General features: G+C 37.9%; 1 protein-coding gene across 2 annotated transcripts in view; it reads left to right on the plus strand.

The window, feature by feature from the left end:
* Rpgrip1l (RPGRIP1 like) overlaps positions 1-17,815 on the plus strand; it is a 104,523-nt gene that overhangs the window by 14,956 nt on the left and 71,752 nt on the right. For both annotated transcript variants that reach the window (XM_038312635.1, XM_042054227.1), the window contains exons 7-9: positions 9,977-10,082; positions 12,108-12,254; positions 13,576-13,649. In XM_038312635.1, coding sequence (XP_038168563.1) covers positions 9,977-10,082; positions 12,108-12,254; positions 13,576-13,649 — 327 coding nt within the window. The remainder of the gene's footprint in view (positions 1-9,976; positions 10,083-12,107; positions 12,255-13,575; positions 13,650-17,815) is intronic.

Genomic DNA, 17,815 nt, shown 5'->3' on the forward strand with positions numbered 1-17,815 from the left:
TAGCTTATGGGACCCTCATGTATATAAAACTCCACTTCAACAGCTATTAATATCTTATCAATCTTACTTCATTTAAACTTACTCTTCCATTTACTTCAGTTAGCTAGTCCTATCCACACTGTCACTCATAAACAGTTGAGAATGTATCTCTATGCCCAACAAAATCAAGTCATTTATTGATAGCATCTGACAGCCAGTTTATATTCAGACCTGTCTAAAGATACCTTTCTACTGTTCATTTTAGTGGGCCCCAAGTAAAATTGCATGTGGTAAAGGTATCGCTTTTGCTCTTTCCACATATCTCATAATTTGTTAAAATCAGACTTAGTGACTTGACTTCTATTTCCCCTTTGTGAACTATATGACATACTGGGCAAGTTACTCTTTTTAAAAAACCCAATATAAAGAAAACACAAATTGAAGGAATTCTGGAAATGGAAAATATGGAAAAACAATCAGGAACCACAAGTGCAAGCATAAACAGCAGAATACTAGAGATGAAAGAGAGAATCTCGAGCATTGAAGATACAATAGAGGAAGTAGACTCATCTGTCAAAGAAAACATTAAATCTAACAGAAGCTTAACACAAAATATCCAGGAAATATGGGATACCATGAAAAAATCAAACCTAAGAATAATAGGGATAGAAGAAGGAGAAGTCCAACTCAAAGCACAGAAAATATATTCAAAATCACAGAAGAAAACTTTCCTAACCTAAAGAAAGTTATGAAGATGAAGATAGAAGAAGCTTACGGAACATCAAATAGACTGAACCCAAAAAAAGTCCCCTTGCCACATAATAATCAAAACACTAAACATTCAGAATAAAGAAAGAATATTAAGAGCTGCAAAGGAAAAAGGTTAATTAACATATAAAGGCTGACCTATGGGAATCACACCTGACTTCTCACTGGAAACAGTTATGCAGACACTCAGAGACCGCAGATGCCAGCCCAGACTATTATACCCAGCAAAACCTTCAATCTCCATAGACAAACAAAACAAGATATTCCACGTCAGAACCAGATTTAACCAATACCTAGCCACAAATCCAGCCCAAAACAAAGTACTAGAAAGAAAACTCTAACCCAAGGAAGTTAGCTACATCTACAAAAACACCGACAATAGATGATCTCACAGCAGCAAATCCCAAAGAAGGGGAAAATACACACAATAACATCACCAACCATGAAAACTAAAATAACAAGAACTAGCAATCACTGGTTATTAATATCCCTTTATATAAATGGACTCAACTCACATATGAAAAGACATGGGGTAACAAAGTGTATAAAAACCCAGTAAGATTTTCTAACTTTAATTTCAGATCGAGTGTTAAGTATCGCTTTTTAAAAAATAAGAAATAGAAAAAATAGGGTTTTTATTACATTTATTTATTTTGTGTGTGCACACTCATGTATGTGTACAGGCATCCATGTGGAAATCCAAGAACAACTTACAAGAGTCCCTAGGAATTGAGCTCAGGTCCCCAGGCAGCAGGGCAGCACATGCCTTCCCCACTGAGCCCTTTCACCAGCTCTAATCCTGTCTTCACAAGCTAGCCCTGCATGATGAAGGATCTAAGGAAATACATGGAACAGTAGACTTAGGTTATGGTTTTAAAGGAAGATTTTAATTTTAATTTATATGTATGGATTTTTGCCTGAATATATATCTGTACATCATATGTGTGCCTGGTGTCCACAGAGGCCAGAAGAAGGTGATGGCTCCCCAGGAACTGGAGCCACAGGTGGTTGACAGCTGCTTTAACAGTGCTGTGAATCAAACCTAAGTCCTCTGGAGGAGCAGCCGATGCTGTTCATCACTGGTCCATTTCTCCAGCCCCAACTTGGTTTTTGTTCCTTGTTTGTTTGTTTAAACATACTAAAAAAATATATGAAAAGTCTTAGATTTAAAAGATTAGTATAATTTATAATTATATTAAAACTGTAATATGTAAAACTATATTATATAAGAGGACCCTAATGTCAAGTAAAATTATATAGTATTCTTTTAACATGGCTTAAGAAAGATGAATATTTCTGAGAATTATATGTAAGCTAGGGGCATAATTAAAATCCTGGCTTTACATCATCTTTAGTAACAAGGCATTAACCATGTTCCCCAGAAAGAACTACTTTAGACTCGGCCTCCTTAGGAAACAGGGCTGGCTCCTAGTGAAAGACAGGGCCAAAGTCTTGGACCTCATATCTGAGTGTGCTTTCTTAGAATTATTACCAGCATCTATACTTGATATTACCTGACTAGAAAATGCACTGTGGGACTAGAAACATGACTCAGTCAGTAACAGTGAGCACCATGCAAGCTTGAAGATCAGTGGCTAGATCCCAAGTGCCCACGTAAAAGCCAGACATGGCAGCCTTTGATCCTGGAACTGAGAAGGCAGACACAGAGAATCCCTGGGACTTAGCAGCTAGTCACCAAGCCCAGGTTCAGTGAGAAACCGTGTCTCAAAAATTAAGGTAGAATGCAGTTGAGTAAGATGCCAAAAATGGGCCTCTCTGTCCTACACATTCACACACACACCAACCCCAACACACACACACACACACACACACACACACACATACACTTTTACTCGGGGCGGGTTCAGGCTGGGGACATGGCAGTGTCAGTTTTGCTCGGCCATTAGGCAAAGGTTATCAGGGGCTACTTCTCCTATTACGTTCTTCAAGGTGCCGGACATAAGACGGACTGTGTTAACTGCTCCTATTCCAGAGGGGTGTGGTCATCTTAGAGCTAGACTTTCGGTGACTGAAGAGGGGCGCCACCGGTCACCCAACCCTAGGACACAGCAGAGCAGAGGAGGGTGCAGGCAGGACCACGTGCTTTCTTACTCTAAGTGTTACCAAGAAAAGACAGTGTTTACCTTGAAGTCTAAACCATGGGGCCTTCCACGGGGGCCAGATGACCCACATAAGAAGAAGCAGTCTCTTTTTACCACATCAGCTATTAGAAGTAGAAACGAAATTGTATGATGAGCAAAGGAAAATTGTGACAGAAGCCAAAGAAATAAGCTAGTTAGTACTTTACCCCAATGATTTTATCAAACTAAAATCCACACATTATCTGCTTAGAAGGAAAGATACCTCTGTTGAATAGCACGTTGTTTCTTGAATACAGTTTTTGAAACTAAAGAAATAAAGATCTTCAAGACATTTTAGCAATTACCTTTACTTGTAGCTCAAAATTTTATGTGTAACAGCAATGTTTTGAGGCTAACGGAAAATTATTGAAAAACTTAGGGGAAAATATAAAACTTGGTGTAATTTACTGTAGAGAGAAATAACAAAATGGAAAACATATTTGAACTCCTCTTCCACTGGTACGTTATTTCAGACTGAAATCCTAGAAGTCTGATCTGGATGTTGGACCCCTTGTTCTCAGGCATGAACCTAGCGTAGCTGTAATCTGCAGAGTGGCAGCAAGGAGCCTTTCATGGAGCAGCACAGAAACTCTCCGTAGTATGTGGTTAATAGACCAGTTTGGTTTGGCATCAGCTTGACATAAACTTTTGGTTATCCAAAGCCCTTAATTGCTTTGAAGTAAAATCCCAGTGCTGCTCTTTTTTATTAAAGTCATGTTTTTTCCTGTTGTTGTGGTCTATTTTGGAAGACTGAGTTGTGATTTTTGCATATGTTCTACATAATGCCTCATTAGCAAAAAAATCTTGTATCATTTACAAGTAGCCTGAATGTCTGTTGTTCTGAACAAAAATCCATATTAAAATTTAAACAATATAAAACTGCACATTTTCTGCTTATTAAAAAGGCTGTCTTAAACTAAATGCAAAGCAGTAACCAGTGGGCACATGTATGTGAGCACTAAAATCAGAACAGTTTCACCTTTTATTTACTTTTTCAACTCCAAAAATAGTTATACCCTTAGCAAATGTGTAACTAGTTTGTACTTTCTTTAAAGATGAATATTAGGGCACTATTTATTTTCTTAATTAAAAATCATGTAAGTGCCATTATGTCCCAAGGGAGGAAATGTGACCTATATATGTTTCAGACTCTCTGGCTTGCCGTGTTCCCTTTGGCAGACGGCAGACTGTCAAATTCTAAACTGAGGTTCTTTGCAGCCGTGCATTATAAGAAACAGCTTGGCCTTGGGCTTTCTCTTCCCTTCTGCAGGAACAGGAACTTTCTAGCGCTCTAAATTCTCTCCCGGCATTTACTTGCTAAAACAGTGACCTCCCGAGCGGCAGAGCAGTCGGTGAGCACTGCCTGCCTTCTGCCTTTAACTTATCTGAGTACGGTGCCAGAGCCTGCTCTGCAGCTTGCTACTACTTAAACCCTTCTCAGGCCGTCCCCTCTTCTTTCTCTCTTCTCTCTCTCTCCCTTCCCTCTCCTTTGTCCCCAATTTTCGTTTTCTTCTTTACCACCCTCTGACCCCTCCTTTCATCCCCTCCTCCTCTCCTATTTTCCTCTCCTCCCTTCCCTCAGTTCCTCCCTTTCGCATTTGTGAGTTGCTTTTGTTACTTCACCTACTGTATACTTAGGAGACTTGAAAGCATTGGAACATCCTCCTATATAACAGTTATTCAGAACCTTTAATGAATAACACAGTAGCATCATTCAATACTGAATCCAAATCCATATCCATTTTTTTCCTGATTGCTCTAATATCCTTTTATAGCTTTTTTTTTAAAGTAGTACATTTTATTTTGGCTTTTTTTTTTCATCTAGGATGCAGCCAAAGATGGTGTGTTCATTGCCATGTCTTTTAAGTGTTCTTACTCTAGAGTTGTGCCTGCTCTTTTCCAGTTCAGTGACAGCTGTTTGCAGAATACCCCTCAATTTGGATTTGCCTGATTGCCCAGTCCCCTAATTTAGAGGGCACATCTGGTTCTCTGATGGAAGGATGATGGGGGCCTGGGATATCCATGCAAACATTATTATGCGGGGAGACGATCTGCCATTTTTAAAATACCTTCAGGTTCCCCTATTGATTCGCATAACTTAGAATGTGTCCAGTGACAAAGATTATACCCCCAGACAGTATTACTTTCTCCCTGTGTTTTATATTATTAGTACTGTCTAAGATTTTCCTGGATAACAACTTAACACATTCTTCCAGTGCTTGTGGAAATACTCACGACAGTGCAGGGGGGAAGGACTTGGGAAGGGCTCTTAAAAGGAGAAGGTCACTTGAAAGAATGAGAAAAACTTAGCTCTTAAAACTAGAGTTGAGTGTTGACTCCATCTCTTAAGTACTTTGTCCAAATGCCTCATTTTTCTAATAAATGAATAAAGAAATGGGTAAGTGGCTCCCTACTCTGTAAAGAAATCATTTATTCCCAAATAGCTGGAAGATTTGCCTACCCAACACTCTTCCTAACTTTTCAATTTTTTCATTTTATTGTCATCAAAACCTCTATCATTCCATTCATTCTTTCTGATAATTGTGAGTTAACCTGTTTTTGCACTGGATTGGAGTACTCTATAAAACTGAATTTAAAAAATACAAAATCTTCAGTTCTCGTTTGCAAGGTTAATACCCGGTAAAAGTACATTTTCCTCTGGGCTTTTTGAAATACTGGCTAAAAAGTCCCAGATTCCCATGACTGTTACAATAAACTTTCTATTGAAATCTATTAAACTTGATCCTGAACATGACCATCTCTAGAAGGTGAGCCAAGATTTAGGTTACTCTTGCCCCAAGCCAGTTCTGAGGACTACCTTTTCTCTCACATCAGAGTACATGCATGCGGGAAGTCTGTCAGATCTGTCCCTCCATTCCTCTGGATGGTGACAGTAAGAAAGTGCTGGAGTTGTGACTTGTTCTTTGTCCCAACACCAAGAGAACTAACTATTCTATATTAGCAGATTAAACTTACATAGTCTTGTATTCCTTTATGCATTCTTAAATCAGGGAGTCATCTGTACCTAGGATCACAAGTAGTGGATTTAAACAAAACCATTATCCTTTATGTCTACTCCTGACAATTTTAGGGAATGTCACTTCTCTCTTTATTAGAAGCTTTAAAACATCCACTGCTAGGAAGTCAGGACTCGAGGGGTTGGTCCACCCACCGAGACAGTGTGCTTGAGCTAATGGGAGCTCACCAACTCCAGCTGGACTGGGACTGAATGAGCATGGAATCAAACTGGACCCTCTGAATGTGGCTGACAATTGGGGCAGACTGAGAAGCCAAGGATAATGGCACTGGGATTTGTCTCTACTGCATGTACAGGCTTTTGGGGATCCTATTCTATTTGGATGCACACCTTCCTAAGCCTGGATGGAGGGGGGAGGGCAGGGTACCCTGCCCTCTCTTAGGACTGGAGGGGGAGGGTGGAGGATGAGTGGAGGGGTGGGAAGTGGGAGGAGGGGAGAGAGTGGGAATTTTGATTGGTATTATTTATAAAGTAATAAAAAGGGGAAAAATACAGAGACCTAAAAAAAAATCCATGTTATTGTTTTGTTTCATCTTGTTTTCCCCGTTATCGGTGACGCATATTTCTTTCAACAATATGAGAATCAAGTCCCTACTGCTGTTTGGAAAGAATATTAAAATGCTTTTAACTCTGATTGCTTTAACTTTATCCCATGGACTCAGTCAGCCTCAGACTATTACTCACGGCCATCCTTTCCATTCTGTCTCCTAAACATCTGACCTCACTGCTTCCCAGAGCCTCACGGCGCAGCTTCTGTGTGATGAAGTCGCTCCCCATTCTCTGTAATGTACTGCTCATAATCCTTGCTGTAGCAAGGAATGCAACACTGGCAGCTAAGGGGGGGAGGCCAGTGTCTAGGGAGTGCAATATATGAAACTTCAACTGTAGCAGTGATTTCTGCTTCTTAAGCCTTCGTATTAGACTATACATTACATGGCTCCACTGAAAGTTCTCTTTCTCCAGTATAGCTGAGGTTTTAAGTTTCTGGATTTATTATGGCACCCAGTAGCAAAGCTGGAGTCAAGTGTTTTCAAGGCTTCCATTCGAAATTCTTTTTTCAGAGTTTATTGCTTGGCTGTTTCAAATTATACAAGAGAAAGTTGGCACACAGGTTGTTGAGCTGGGTTACTTTTTTCAACATAAAGTCTAATTTATTTCAGCTTGTTTTTAATCTAGAGAGGAGCCAACAACTTTTCTCATAGTTTCAGAAGATCCAATCATAACTCAAAATCTTATCTATAAAAAGAGAGAGCAAAAAAGAAAAAAATCACTGCATTCTCTGACTTAACTGTTTACAGTTTTTCAAAATCCTTGTTGAAATTTTGAGAAATGGATTTTTACAAAACGTTAATTAGAACTCTTAATAACTGTGTGCAGATTATTTTACTATGCATAATGCAGCCCATACGAATGGTTGCCCAGCTGTGTGAATGTTGCATTGTGCATGAGAGCAGCACCATCCTGAAGACTTGGTCCTGTCTATGTAAAGGGCAGTGTACTGTGTAGAGGCCTCGGGGAACATTGCTGATGCATTGCTCCTACATCTCTTCCTCAAAGGAAGCCAACCCTAGGCTTAGTTCACAGACATCTGGGTCTAGGACTGGCTGCTTAGTGATGTCAGTTGTTCCCTCTCACTTCTGACATCCTTAGGGGCCTTTTGTGACATCTCTTTCCTGTCACTCCACTCTGATTCTTTCCCCAGGTTCATCTATGTAAAAATGTTGACTTGTTTATCGGGTCTAAGGTGGTTTGGTTGTATATCATGAACACCATGCCACAGATATCATTTTAATGTGGGTGTACTTTATATCTCTGAGCAGCAGTTGTGACAAATTAACATCTTCAGATTATTGGCATCAGAAAATATGTAATCATAGTAATCAGAATACCTGCTACCTGCCAAGCCCTCACGTGGGATTGAGGTTTTGCATAGTCTAGAATAGCTGTGCTCCGTGGTAAACTGACTGTGTACTTAACATGCTATGGTATTATTCTTGATCTCAAATACAGCTGTGTTCATGTTCTGTGTTGGGCGTCGTTGGTATAAAACGCTCTGCCTCTTTTCTTCCCAATATGTTGGAGTCCATACCCCCCAAAGTGTTCAGGGCAATGCTCAGTAGAACTCTTTCAGCCAGAACACTACAGTGTTTAAAGCACTTGCTCTCCTTTGCAATACGAAGAAAATTCGGCATCAAATTTTGTGAAGCTATATGACTGAACTGATTGTTGAGATTTAATTGTTATTAATATTAAATTACAGTTAATTTTAAAATATAATTGATTCTTCTTGGAAATTTTGTTTTAAAACAAAATATGGATTTGATCCTTTGCACCTTCCCTACCCCAGTAAAAAGAGCAAAACACTGAGAAGGGGTCTAGAGAGATGGCTCAGCACTTAAGAACACTGGCCGTTCTTGCAGAGGACCTGGCTTCCAGTCCCAGGACCTGTACTGCAGCTCAGAACCATCTGTGACTCCAGTCCCAGGACATGTGAGGCCTCCTGCCCTCTGAGGGCACCAGGCGCACACCTGGTGCACAGGCGTACATACAGCCAGTTCCCATAATACAAAATTGTTGTTTAAATTATTTTTAAGAAAGATTAAGACAATAGAAAATATAATAAAGAATTTATATTTTTGAGTCCCTTTCTGTCCAGTATCAGTAGATGCTACACATTATTGAATGGTTAAACCAAGTAATTCTGAGGAAAATAAGTAAATTGTATTTAGATATCAAATATTTTTTCATATTTTGAATGAAAACAAATTTGAATATTTTCTTTATTCTTTATTTAAAATATATTTTTATTCATATTGCATTTTAGTGAAAAAATGTAAGAACAAGGAAAATAGCAATAAGCACACTGTTGACTCTGCTCAAAGCTGCTAGATAACTTGTTTGAGACACATAATTATTTAACATTGTGTTAGACTGTGCCCTGGGGAAGAGCCAAGCTCTTGGGCTTGTTTATCTTCTGTGTGAGGACAACTAACTGTGCAATGCCAAAATACAATGAACTTTCAAATATCAAAGAGGAAAACTGAGTATTTCAAGTCCTCAGCTGGTTTACAGATGTGTGAGCTTTGTAGTGCATTTGCTGGTTCCATTGGGCCTTGTGACAATGTTTCCAATATGTGGATACTAGGTAAGCCTTAGAAGTCAAATTACTTAGTTTAAATGCTGAAATAATTTTCTGAATTTAAATTTTTTTACCTTTATTTTTTAAAGTGAAGTCTTAAAATCAAGGCTTCACAATTTTTTAAAAAAAAAAGTTTAAATGAGGCATTAAATTAAGGGACCTTTTTTCTGTCAGGAAAGTAAATGCCTTTTGAGAACAGGTATTCATTTAGATCTATGATTAACCTTTAACAAGATCTTCCTGTTAAATTCTACATTTGCTTTAATCTCAGTAGGAAAAATACAAAATAGTATTGCAGCATATAAGGTTTCTATATACCCTGTGGACATCAAATAATCTCTTACAGCTAAAGGCACATCTGCAACATATTTAAACGCCAGCTTTGGGCATTATTAGTATAAAATGCTAAGTCACTTTTTTTGGAAATATTTTTGAAAAGTTGAAACTCCAAGAGGAAACTCTAATAAATGATAATCTTGTGATACTATGTGCGGAGGGAGTGGTGGGGAGTGGAATGGCCGTGCTGCCTCTTCTGCACAGAAGGAACGTAGCATGGAGTCCGTTATGGAAGCGTAGAGTTTGCCGGGAGACAACGCTGGCTGAAAACTGATGGTTTTATGTAGTCTTTCGGGCCATCCTAAAATAGCTGTCATTCTGTACTGTCAGCTTGATGAAGCTAACAATGCCATCAAGTTTGGAACTCCTTTCAGATTCAGAGGGTCTGTTTCTACACCTTCCAGAATGGGTATTGACTGGTTTGAATCATCTACCATAACTTACAGTAATATACAATTTTAGACGACTTATTTATACACAAGTAAATCAACCCTAGGTGTGTGTTTGTGTTGTTGTTGTTGGTTTCCTTTTAACTTGTATTCATTTTTTTTCTTTTTCTTAAATACAACTTTGAAGGTCAAATATTCGAGACAATGTAGAGCTGATTAAACTCCATAAACAACTAGTGGAGAAAAGCAATGCTCTTTCAGTCATAGAGGGAAAATTTCTTCAGCTTCAAGAGGTACTGTGATTATTTATGTTATTCACAGATGAGAAGGATTCAAAAATAGTATTCAAATTGTACTTTTAATAATGGTCATAACACTAAATCTTTATTTTAATATGTGCTTTATTAAATGTGTATAATTTCTTTTTGTATATTGTTCTTAACAGTTACTACCTACCTACTTAGGCTTTTTATAAATAGCTAAGTCATTTTACCAAGTGCATCTGCCATAAATCCCCTCATGCCCTGAACATTCTTTTCATCTCCTTTTTCCTGAGCTCACATAATGGCCTGCAGTACTGAAGATGCCGCGGTGCCTGCGTGTACATTCACTTTCACATGTGTGCAGCAAAGACCAGGGTAGCGAGCAGGTCAATAATTACATTCTGCTGAATCTTTCTTTGATGTGAACTTTTATTTTCTTTTTCTTTTTTTCTTTTCTTTTCTTTGTTTTTTGTTTTGTTTTGTTTTTGTTTGTTTGTTTTTTTTTTTTTTGAGACAGGGTTTCTCTGTAACTTTGGAACCTCCTAAACTAACTCTTGTAGACCAGACTGACCTCAAACTCCAAGAAACCCTCTGCCTCCCAAGTGCTGGAATTAAAGGAGAGCCACCACTGCCCGGCTTATTTTGTGATTCTTTGGTCACCACCATTACCAGAAAATATTTGAGTACCCATAATATCAGCTATCAGTATATTTATTTTAAACTTTGACAATTCAGTCTGATATATTTAGGCTTCCCCACCCTCAGGGTGGTTTTCAAGTGACTGTAGGTACACAGGGATCACAGAGCTACTGCTTATTGGCATTGCATAATTAACAGAAGTCCTGTGATTAATGAACTCCAAAACGTTCCAGATAAGCAGAATTTATATTAAGTTATGCTTTCTTTGAAGTACAGAGACAAGGAAAGCTGTACATTGATGTAAAGTACAGGGTCATGTCATGCCTGCTTCACTGTTGAACTGAGTGGTTAAATACCTTTCAGACACGCTGAGTGACATCTTCCAGCCTACAGGAACCTCCTATAGTGCCAAGTATAACCACCTTCCATATAGAAGCACAGATTTGTAGGAGAAGCATCTGTTCTGTGAGTGGGAGGGTTACCTCTACCAGTGTATAGATAGGTCCTCTGGACTAAAATACATGCGGGAAAAAGCAGTTTCAAAACTGCAGAATTAAGAGGGGAACTGAAAAATGGTTTTATGTTCTCTTACTTCTCTGACTATCTTGATTCCCATGTAACAGTGACCCCTGGTGTATTTGTTCACATAACAAAATAACAAGTGTCTGCTACATTACAGGTACATCTTTTGGGAACTAGTGTAAGGAAAGGCTCTAAAGACAGCCTGCTCCAATAACATACCAACAGTGGAACTGATCTGACGTTCCTAATCTGTCTTAAAGGCTAGATTTCTTGTAGGTGAGCTAAAAAAGCCTTCACTAGGACTTACATAGGTGACTGTTTCATGTTATGATCAAATGGTGTCTACAAAATGCCTTTTTATAATTAATAACCTGTTTTATTTACTTTTAAAAGAATGTATCATTTAAGTATGTAAAATTGAATATAAATCATGTTCACATATAAATTTTTTACAACTTAAAGATTTAGAAATATTTTTGCAGAATTATAAAAATGTCCTTGTATTAAAATTAAAAGCTAACCATTCAAAATTGTTTTCTTTGGTCTAATGGCAAATCTTCCAGTTTCCGTGTCAGTGATGAGTGTTTTTTTGACCCATGCTGAAGCACTTTTAGAAAGCATGTCAAACCACTATAACCATAGTAAAAGGGGTAAAATTAATTGCTAAAACTACTTTATATATTGGTCACTGTCACCAAGTCAAAGCCTGGGGACAGTAAAAGGGAGACAGTCTGTGTGAGCCTCTTTTTCCTTGTGTTAAATCTACAGTGTTTATGACCTGAGGAGTAAACTGTGCAATGTAAATGTCCAGGATAAAGCCGTGATAGACTTGCAATTAGTTATTAAGAGCATAATATTTAAAATGCTTAAGTGTTTTCTCTCTCTGTTTTGTAGAAGCAAAGAACACTCAGGATCAGCCATGATGCCTTGATGGCAAACGGAGATGAGCTAAATACGCAGCTGAAGGACCAGCGCTTGAAGTGCTGCAGCCTTGAGAAGCAGCTGCAGTCGGCCAGGTTTGCAGAGAGGAGAGTGGAGGAGGTGAGCTCCAGGACAGTGCAGTCACTGGTCGCATGAAAATTTCTCTGGAACTGTTTTGAAAAGTAAAAGAGAAACAGTTCAAAAATAAATTTATGTCAAAGTCCTGAACTATATATTTGATATTTTGAATGCAGCAGAACAGAGTAGGTAGTACAGAATATGAATGGCAAGCTGAGCCTTAAAAACACCCGCAAATATGCTGAGAGCCACTGTTTATCTAGGATTAACGAGCCTCGAGTGACATGAAAAGTAAGGTGATATCGCATGGCCTAAGGAACGGAGCTTTCCTACATACCACTCCTTAGTCCGTGAGACACAAGAGTGGAATCAGAGGAATGACGTACTCCTGAGGGGTGCTGTGCTCTACTGTGTCAGCAATTCTGTAAAATCACCTTCTTTCTGGGAGGTTGTTTGAAAACTTACCTTCTATTACTGTTGCCACTTATGTCTCCCAACCAGCACAGTGTTTTTCTGTGTCTATTAGATGTATTCCTAAGGAGAACAGAAATGGAAGAGGTGTTTACATTCTGCTCTGCACCAGGAGAATCTCCTCCTGTCTCTCACTGGCTTCAAAAGAGAATGTCAAAAATAGAGATGACTTTTAAGTTCTCTACTCAGTAGCAAAAAAAAAAAAGTGACTACAGAGCATATTTATTAATAAAACCCTAAATACTACAGGATAGCAATCCACATTTTAATCATAATGATCTAATAACTATGATACCTGATAATTATATTTATTTCTGAAAATATTATTCATTAGGATAAAATAAGAAATATGCTTTATTCTTATGATGTGTTACCATTTATAAATTCCAGGTAACAAGAGAAATTGTGTCTTTAAATAGTGATTAACAAACTTATTTGAATCATGAACTCAAAGAACAGTTAGTACTCATTTTTTATGACCAGTTAGAAATTTATACAAAATGAATATAGTGATGGAATTCATCATGGTAGAAAGGAAAAACTATTATGTTTCCAGGACCTTAAGAGAAAGCTCTTAACACATTCTTATTGAGTTCTGACTCGTGTTGTCATAAAGTGGTGTATCCGTTTCTACTAAATTAAAACAGGAATATTAATTTCATGTTTATTTAACAAGATGGAAGAAATCAACACTGAATTGAATGCAGGCACTGTATGTGATCTAGTCAGCAGCAGCAGCATAGGAATCCAGACTGAACGAGTGGCTGTCCCCTCCTGGTTTTCTTACTGTGTGGTTTGATATGATAATCACTTATTGTATAACTTTATTTTCAGAGACTAGAGTGTTAACTCTGAACCATGGAAACTCTTTGTAATTTTATTTTCATTTTAGCTGCAGGATAGAATTAATGATTTAGAAAAGGAGCGAGAACTTTTAAAGGAAAACTATGATAAACTTTATAACAGGTAAATCACAATTCTATGTGTTTCATTCTCTTTGGGCTCTCTTTAATCAAAGCATTTATTTGTCACAATATCTAATATTGATTTAAAAGCTAGCAACAGGCCATGGAAAGACATGTACTTACTTTGCAAAAGAAAAGTAAGCTTTTTAAAGGCACTGGTAGCTGGTTCTTAACTGAGCTGTAGTATATCATCATGTGGAGAATCAGGTTGTTTTGCTGCTAGTAACAAGCACTGTCACTTGTTGAACACAACCTACAAGCCAGTAGATGCCGTGTGGGATGGCTGCATCCATTCCTATCAGTTCCTCGGAACACTGTGCAATGTAGAATTCTGCATGCTCAGACGGGGGCGGTAGAACAAGGCTGGAGTACCTTCTGCTCTTGAAGAGTGTTAGAGTCAGGAGGCCCGAGAGGTTCCTGGAGCTTGCCTAAGTCTCTGCTGGGTTTCCAGCATCTTAGCAGAGTGAACGTGGTTGGTAAAGGATTCTCCAGCAATATCTGTGTTCCTTATAAAGAGAAACTCGGACACCTCAGCCTCAGCTCAGGATGAATTTTGAAGAACTACTTTTTCACTTTCATTTCTTAATGTTTCATAATTACAGTCTTTTAGAAAATAACCCCTTCTGCTAATATTTAAAACAAAATTCTACCGCATGGCTAAGTCTTGTTAAATGATTCTGATCTGTCTCTCCTATCCACGTCTGTGGAATTGTTATCGTCTTTTCAGCATGTGGGGTGACGCGTGACATGGAAGCTGACTTAGCTGTTTAAACATGCTTTATCTTGATATTCATCCTCTGCTTCATGTTGGTAGTATGCTGAAACCTAACAAAATAGTATCTGTGCTTTAAATATATCTTTACTCTTTTGAATCAATGTTTTGCAGATTAATATACATTTTAAATTTTGAACTTTTAGTTCTGACAGAGTGTATGGGGAATTTTATTTTGGTTACTTGTAAACATGACTGAAGTCTATATTAGTTATTATTGTAATGCTTTTTATCTTTTTTTCCCTCTCAGTTAGGGTTAGCAACAGTAGGCTACCAGTTAAATATTCAGGGCCCTCTAGCAGGAGTAGCCTAGCTAAACATCTTTATGTGGAATTGCATAAAACTTCCTTCTAGACCATTTTGGTCCAGTCCCTTTCTAATTAGCTTGGCCTAAAAAAAAATCTATTACACTTCCTGGCTTATATCTCCATCTCTAAAATATTGTGTATATATTTAAATTGATGTATCTATATGCCTTATGATTATATATTTGAAATTTCAGATGTTGTACATATAGTACATTGCCCTATTGTGAAAAGCAATGGTATCTTTTTCTTTTATAAAGGAGGTAACCGAGAAGCCAGATGAACAAACTTGTGCAGAGTCACATGGCACTGCTGGGAGTTAGTGTGGAACTGAACCCAATTCTTTCTGCTCTAAAACTTAATTTATTTTTCCCTTGTGCACCACTGTCCCTGATTTTAATTGCATTTGAAAAGTATGTGTGTGAAAGTGAAGCATCCATGAAATAATGGGCCTGTCATACATGCAGAGATTTTGATTAATTTATACTTATCTTGAACATCTTTGTAACTCTAAATAATTTAACGTGGTCTAAATTACAAAAAGTACCATTTGGCCATTACTTCTAAATTTCTACTTCTCTCCAACTTGAGAATTTACTAGACACGCTTTCCTGGAATAAAAACATCAGACTTATCTGGGAATAAAACATAAATGGAATTTTGACAAGGCATATTTTTCTCATATTTACCTTATCACCATAAAACATTATTTTTCCATATTAGAAGATGATCTAAGAGTGTAAATCTGGCTTTGCAGGTTTTGCTTTTTTTTTACTGTTTTGGGCTTGCACTACATTTCTTTCTCATCACACTGCAAACAGTCTTCATTGTGCCACTCACACGTGAATATTATGAGGCATGTGGAAGCAAATGGCCATAGTGAGCATCAAAACAAAGTACAAAAATCAACGACTCCTAAGCTAAATTCCAACATGTACATATAATCATAAGTAAAATGTCAAAATTTTCTGATGGGATTTTTTATTATGTGTTCAGAAGCATAAAGAAACTGTGGACATGGCCATCGTCTGTGGACTCCTGCAGCTTCTTCCTCTCGTTACACTCACTCATCACTGCTGAAGTTAATGTTAATCAGAAACTACGAATGCTACTTGTCTGCTTAGTCATAATGATCACATGCTTTAAAAAGGAGAGCATGTGTTTGTTATTCCAAGTTGGCCGGTTTTCACGAGAAAAAAACGATGATTTGCAGATTGCATTCTCATCTTCCTTTTTTTAAAATGAAATTTTGAAAGTGTTTATTACTTGACATGTGACATATTAGAGAATCATGTGGTAAGATAAAACCCTCGTGTTAGTACTTGGTATGAGACTTCTTTAATATGCTAAACATTTTTGATACAATGCCAAGAAATAAGAACTTTAAGAAATTTTCAGTTTTAAGATTCAGAATAACTTTCTGCAATTAAATCTTCCTGTTCAGTAAAAGAGAAACTTCATGCAGTAATATGGTAAGGCTGTGTTCCATTCCTGAATTTAGTGTAGTTTGGGTGCCAGGAACTAGTGGATGCAGTAGGCCTTAAGCAACAATGTTCACATATAACCTGGGGAATATATTGGAATATTGGAATCTGGGCTCCACCACACGTCCTGAGCCTCTCATGCTGAGCACATACACACGCGCGTGCACACACACACGCACTCACTCACTTGTGTGCTCAAAGCGCACATACACACGCGCGTGCACACACACACACACGCACTCACTCACTTGTGTGCTCAAAGCGCTCTACCACTATCCACTGCCAAGTTTTCATCTTCAGGTTGGGTCCAAGATTCCTGGTAAAGTGAGTTTAAGCTATTAATGTTTTGAGAGATGTTTATCTAATGGCTGTTTGTCTAAAAAAAAAATAGTCCATTTGGAGTTTGAGTGTTGTAGTGACCTTTCAAGAACCAAACAGATCAGGTTTTTTACTGTGAAACTGCTCAGAATTTGAAAGAGCATGGCCGCCCCTCTCATAGACTGTTCTTTTCTACATGAGCTCTGACTGTATGCAGTACCTATGGGTTTCTTCATGGGAGAGGGGCTTATGCTCCCTCATTTCTCACATAAGGAACATGTTCTGGAACATTGGAGCAATGAAGTTTTTCTGTGAGAAAAAAGATCTGAGGGTAGAGGGGAATTTTTAACTTTTATTTTGATCATATCATGTTTTAATCAAGGGTTGTTATTAACTCAAGGCAGCCTGTGGGCATGCTAGTGACCACAAGGCACCAACAACCAGCAGCTCCCCTGCAGGCTGTCACAGGCCATACCAGTGCAATGGGCACAGAGACGGTCAGCTTCCCTTCACTGCCACTGTTGGTAGATACAAAAACATTTTCATGAATAAAAAGTTCTTAAACACTCTTCTCATATGCAGATTTAATCATGTATATGGCCCTTGCAAAGAAAATGGAGCCAGATGTGGTTCACCATTTATAGCTACACAGATGGCTCCAAGCATAAAGGACTATAGTAAATTCAAAAGGAATTCCTCATGAAACTCCAGTGGAATGCAGTCCTAAATTTAGAGGGAAGATAGCAGTGGGCTAAATTCAGATTGACTTATGCTGATTTACACTAGTATTTTGTGGGTTTGGAGAAACCAGGCTGCTAAATTGTTGTTAATTTAAACACACACAGCTTCTGATGTTCCTGCCAGATTAGCTGCTGGTGATCTGCTGTGCGCACACTGTTGGAACACTACTGTTTCTAATTGCTGGCATCTCAGGGAGTGCATGCTTGTGCCTATTTCATCATGATAAGTTTAGTTCTGGGTGGTGCATGTTTTTAATGATAGAAGGCACACATACATACATGTACACTCTCATTCATGCATATGTATTAATTTGGCTAGACACAAATTATATACATTCATTTTAAGTGAATTTGTAAAGGAATATTTTTTAGTATTTAAAGTATATATGCTTTATTTAGATTCCATTTAAGTCTAGGTAATTCTACCTTTGACAAAAATTAGCTTAAGATATTAGCATATCAGTTTTCATGGTTTGTGTTTTAAGGATCCGTCTGTGAAGTGAGAATGCTGATAGAGGAAAACAGATGTCATCTATAGAGTGACGTCT

Source organism: Arvicola amphibius, chromosome 15, assembly GCF_903992535.2.
Source record: "Arvicola amphibius chromosome 15, mArvAmp1.2, whole genome shotgun sequence".
Lineage (NCBI taxonomy): Eukaryota > Metazoa > Chordata > Mammalia > Rodentia > Cricetidae > Arvicola > Arvicola amphibius.